The sequence below is a fragment of the Lolium rigidum genome, chromosome 5 (assembly GCF_022539505.1).
Source record: "Lolium rigidum isolate FL_2022 chromosome 5, APGP_CSIRO_Lrig_0.1, whole genome shotgun sequence".
In the NCBI taxonomy this organism is placed as follows: domain Eukaryota; kingdom Viridiplantae; phylum Streptophyta; class Magnoliopsida; order Poales; family Poaceae; genus Lolium; species Lolium rigidum.
In genome coordinates this window covers 184,329,575-184,335,160 of record NC_061512.1, presented here as the reverse complement: position 1 = coordinate 184,335,160, position 5,586 = coordinate 184,329,575, and the positions used below count along the sequence as shown (strand labels likewise).

Sequence of the window (5,586 nt, the reverse complement as noted above, 5' to 3'; positions counted from 1 at the left end):
TCGCATTTGGGCGCCCTTTGGCCACGAATTCAGACCATTGCAAAAGAGTTTTCGGGAGGCCGTTGACTGCTGACGTCATGCAAACTAACATGTAGCAGACACCAGCCGTTAAATGGCTGGAAACCTGTGGTAGATGGTAGGCCCACACAACGCCTGCCACGCCTTAAGCAGGCCGATCCTTTTAGTTTGCGAGCCGGGCCAGCTGCCTTGGTTTGACTAGTCAACTATATAACTGGGCTGGTAAATTAGGTATGTGGGTCCAGCCCAATTTTTTAGTTTGACTGGTCAAAACCTAAATGGGCTAGCCCATTCAGCTAGTGGGCCGGATCGAATGTCTTGGTTTGACCGGTCAATCATGTAGATGGGCCGGCCCACTAAACACGTGGTCCGAATGTCTTTATTTGACTGGTCAACATGATAACCTGGCTGGCCCAATAAGCATCTGGGCCGGGCCGAATTGTTTCGTTTGACCGATCAACATGGCAACTGGGTCGGCCCAATAAGCACGAGGGTCAGGCCGAATGTCTTCGTTTTCCGGTCAACATGATAACTGGGCCAACCCACTAAGCACGTAGACCAGGCCTAATGGCTTCGTTTGACCGGTCAGCAGGATAACTGGACCGGCCCATTTAGGTAGTGGACCAAGCTAAATTCATTTTTTGACCTGAAAGTTTTTAATGATCCATTAAGTTAATGGGTCGACTCTATCGAATCTTTAATCTTTTGTCCGGTCAACACAAGGTGTGGAGGAGCAAAAGTACCTTGTCAGGCTTGTCGGTGTCTGCTTGGAGCAGCAGGAGCGGCTGTTCGTTTACGAGTTCGTCCCAAATCGGAACCTCGATAAGATCCTATTTGGTACTAACACGAATCATATTTCAGTTCGTATCTCTATTTTCGCTTCAGTATTTGGTGCTTTTCGAACAAATGAACGAGACACTGACAAAAGCGTCCAGCTTGATTTGGGAAAGAACTAGCATCCACATTCGTGTGATGCAAATTAATCATACTACATTCATGTTGTATGCTCTGCGTTTAGGATTTTTAAAAATGTTATATTGTGTATATTGATCTTTCACAGTTCAGCCTCCCTATGTAGTAACGTGCCATGTGGTTGTTTTCTTCTTTTATTTTTTCACGTTCTCTCTCATGCATGACCTTCCAGTTTCATAACTAAGCATTCCACAGGCTGCAGCGGTGTCCACATCATTGACTCCATGTTCTTGGTGTAAAATCTAAGTGACCAGACTTATGAAAAATTTAATTAATAGCTTGGCTTGTTGTTGTCATTACCATTCAGAGAAGAGTGTTTGATTTTTTTTTCCAACAAGAAAGAGAGATAGGCTATTCTAAGAGGAATTTTCAAAACTGACATTCTTATGAAATTTTGTATGTTGGGTTTGTGGATGAGTTACCTATGAAGTTTTGTTTGAATTTTTTATGGCAGAGTACTAAAGCTTGATCATATTAAAAATGATAAATCGATATTTGTGATTGCCTGACTTACTTTTTACTCAGGTAGTTTCAAGGAGATGTTGTCCTTGAATGCATTGTTGTGTTTGCTGATCAAGTACGAGAAGGAATCATGTTCAGAGACATGTTCAATACAACATTTATCAGATCTAACATATGTGGGATGCCAAATATCAGTTCTTCGAGGAATTTAGAGCTGAGATATGTAATTCTCACCCTAGTCGACTTATCTATACCTAATAATAAAGGAGCTAAGGTTTCTGTCAAAATTTTCGTCAACGCTTTTTTTGAGACCGTTTTACCCTCGCACTAAAACACATAATACGCCAAATGCCACCCATACCGTTTCATTCTACTCCCTCCATTCAGAAATGTAAGACGTTTTAGCTTTTTTCCGACCAGGTGAAAAACGTGCAAAATTACATCGCTGTCCCTGTCTAAATCTGAATCGCGATCTCGTCTTCGTCTTCCAGCTCCGCCCCGAGCGTCTTCTTCTTCCAGATCCGCGCATACCTAGCGACTCCTCCGTCCCAACACCTCCGCCCCAATCATCCAGAGCCCCAGGTCGCCTGATCGTCCAGGCACTCGACCACCAGCTAGCGCCCGAGGTCTCCCAGGCCAGAGTGGATGGCAGGAGCAGGGAACGATGGAGGCGGGGGTGAGGGCATGGGCCCTCGACGGCAGCGGGGAACGGGCGGTGGCGCCGGTGGCGGTGGCGGTAGCCTTGCTGTGATTCTCCGTTTCTACTCCGGTCCTGCAACACTGGTGACCCACCGCATTAATATGGTACTCCAGACTCACCGGCTTCTCCTCGCCACACCAGCAGCAATTTCTCCACTGCCCATCAGCAGCAACTTCTCTCCTGCCCATCAGCAGGAGCAGCTTCTCCTCTGGCCCATCAGTAGCAGCTTGTCCTCGGCCCCAACAGTTCTCCGGTGCCCCAACATTAATTTGTCAGAAATGGTCCTGCCAGACCTTAACTGTGCTCCTCTGGAAGAAGAAAATGGCCCTCCTAAAGAACACAATGGGAACATACCTAAAGACAATGAATATATGTATTGTGCAGCCTAAATTGTGACCACAACTGTAATTGTGCAGCCTAATTCAACACTACTAGTAACTTCTCGAGGAGTTCCATGGTCATGATAACAAGCAATGCAAGTTTCAGCATTGTTAACAAGCAGTTTACTCCACTTCATGAACCCAAATAAGTTTAAATTCAGTGACATGTCCTGTTTCCATGACTTAAATTTGATGAGAGACACTGAATCCAAATCAGTTTAAACTTCAGTTTAGCCTCCAAGATTGTACCTTGTTCAGGATAAATCCAAATCAGTTGAAATTTCCTTGTTCACCAGTTCATTTTGAGTTGATTGCAACTAACAAACCAAGTGGTAGCAGCAAATTAAACTAAAACATTTCATTACTTCTAGCAAAAACAGTGCAATTAGTTCAGTGTCGAGTCAATCAAATAGGGAATAGAAATAATTTATCTGCATATCACTTGATTACTTCTACCACAAACAGTTAAAATCAGTAAGCCGTCATATATGATAAAGACGGATTTGTTGCATGACTACATGGTTGACAAGCACACTGTAGGAGAGTGCATGATTTAAACCTATTAACAAGTTCACATAGATCCCATCTCTAAAAGTACTGAAATTATAAAGAAGGATTTCACTGAGTTGGCATTTACCACATCCAATTCTGGCTCCTGCACTTACTGTTGAGTTCATGTCCAATTGTCCACCTCCAACATATCAAATGAACTTTGTCAGGGGCAAACAAGGTAAATGCACATTCAAAGTGCAGCAGAGCATATGTAAGCTTGGAAAGAGTACAGTGGGAACCATTTGATCCAACATTGCATGCATCATACTAGTTTTACAAAGATCAAAGAGTACAAAAACGACGTCAAATATACAAGAAAATCAACCATGTAGTATGACATGCATACAACAACCCACACAACTTCCACAATAAGGCAGCAGACCATGAACTACTCCTGTGAAGAACAACTGTGTCTCTCCTGTGAGTGTTGAAGATTTCATCTTGTGGGGCATGGGAAAGCTAGATAATTACAGTTCACATACATAATTATTCTTCATCTGGATACTAAGTCTAATACAGTCAGACAAGTCAGACATATGAAATCACACACTGCAGATGCTCAAATTAGCAAGGCATGTGACACAGTGATATTGAAAACAACTTTGCATAATGCATTTCAGACTAAAAAAACTTTGAGAAACAGTAAAAGTAAGGATGGAACGTACATTGTTTGCATGGGATCTAGCCCCTGCAATTCCATTTGCTTCTTCTACAACAGCACTACCAGCTGAAGGTGATGAAACATCATCTCCAGCCTCTTTTTTCTCCTAAAAAAAGAAATATTGATGCTTACTGAGTATTGACTGGATTTATTTTCCGAAACTTAAAGGTTGGCTAGGATCCTATATCTGAAAGAGTGACCTAATTTGAGAGTGTAAGAGTAAATAGTACTAGCACAAAATCAAGTTTCAGAAAAGTTCTTACAGATGATTTGTGTGATCAGTGCCAAATTATGAGGAACTATGATAGGTGACCAGAGCGAATTGGCCTCAAATTTTTTTGCAGCAGATGAAGCACTAAAAACAACAGTACTGATTTCTGCATTCAAGGTATGGTACAGTACTACAACTAAAGTAGCAACACTAAGTTGTGCATCCTGAATTATTTAGCAAATGGATCATGCTTGACGATGTAGTCGATCACTAGTATAAGCATTTAACCAAAATTTTAACTGTACCGGAGGCGGAGGACGTTGTGGTGCCAGAATCGGGTGACGGCGCGCCCCTGGGCCTCAAAGTCCTTGAGCTTGTCGGTGCCGCCACTAGCCGATGTGCCAGACGTACATGAGATGAAACAACGTGTTCAAGCAAATCAAGCAAGCAAAATTTAGTTATGGGACATGTATCTATGTGAGGCTCAGCTCGATTAGGAAGAAGGACAGGAGCTCCAGCTGATGATTTAAAATATGGCACACGTCACTGGTGTCAACATACATCTTCAGCAGAGTATGTAACCTAGGTAATTCAGACATTCATAATCAGACTGGTCGCATGCAAGATTCATAGGTTTGGCCGAACTTTGAGCAGCAACGAAACAACTTGTTGGTGATTTCGGTTTTCAGCTACGTTTTGTGGCAATTTCAACTCCAAAAATCTATTCGATTGGTTTCAACTTTCAATGTGGCATGAATTCAGCCGACGGGGGTCTGACTCACCAAAGAGGAAGTGGTCGAGCCGTTGGCCCGGGCGGCAGAGGAGGTGCAGCAGCCGACGAGGGAGACCAGGTTCCGTTGATGCACCTTCAGCAGCAGCCGCACCTCGTCGAGGAACTCGCGCACCCCCTGCCGCGATTCCAGGGACAAACTCTTCACCGGAATCTCGTGCCCGCTCTCCAGCACACCCTGTGAATTTAGGTGAAGTGAAGCGCACAGAGAAAAGGAGGTTGTGAGGTGCTTGCTTGCCTCAAAGATGGGGAAGCCGTCGCGGTGGAGCAGATTGCTGTCAGAAAATCCGGTGGTGGCGGCCTCCAGCCCGGACAGGTCGATGAAGAGGCTCAATGGTACCCCGACCGGACTCGCCGACGCCACCATCGTCGTTACCCACAGATCCAGCTCATAAATATGCGACCTTTGACCTCGAAAGGAAGAGGGGATTCCTACGGGAAGAAAGGCAGCGGTGGAGAGAGAGAGATGAGGATATCGGGAGAGAGAAGGAGGGTAGAGTTGAAGGCGAAGCGAGCCATGGAGTGGCGGCGGCGCGGGCCATGGAGGGGCGGCGACGTGGGTGACGAAGAGGAAGCCGGCGACGGAGGGGCGGCGACGTGGGTGACGAAGAGGAAGCCGGCGACGGAGGGGAGGAAGCGGTGCGACGCAAGAAGAGTGAGCGGTGCCGTAACCCGACCGATACACGAGGGTAAAATGGGAAACTCGGAAAATATTTGTGCGTGACGAAATTTCAACGTCAAAACCCCAACGTCTTACATTTCTGAACGGAGGGAGTATTTTTTACCTCCTCTTTGGACGCCGCACGAACTCCTCGCAGCCTAGGCAAAAAAAATAAGCAA

General features: G+C 45.2%; 1 protein-coding gene across 2 annotated transcripts; it reads right to left on the bottom strand.

The window, feature by feature from the left end:
• Nucleotides 1-2,163: 2,163 nt before the first annotated feature.
• LOC124655360 (proline-rich receptor-like protein kinase PERK3) lies at nt 2,164-5,260 on the bottom strand. Of its 2 annotated transcripts, XR_006988653.1 has the most exons (5): nt 4,739-5,260; nt 4,262-4,345; nt 3,750-3,851; nt 3,170-3,223; nt 2,164-2,482 (listed from the first exon to the last, which is right to left on the bottom strand). XR_006988653.1 is itself a non-coding variant. In XM_047194269.1 (2 exons), the coding sequence occupies exons 1-2, from the start codon at nt 5,111-5,113 to the stop codon at nt 4,316-4,318; spliced, it is 405 nt and encodes a 134-aa protein (XP_047050225.1). In that variant the 5' UTR covers nt 5,114-5,260; the 3' UTR covers nt 3,839-4,315. The 2 variants fall into 2 exon arrangements, 1 of the variants encoding a protein (XP_047050225.1); XM_047194269.1 differs by lacking the exons at nt 2,164-2,482; nt 3,170-3,223 and having other exon boundaries at nt 3,839-4,345.
• Between the last annotated feature and the right edge of the window lie 326 nt (nt 5,261-5,586).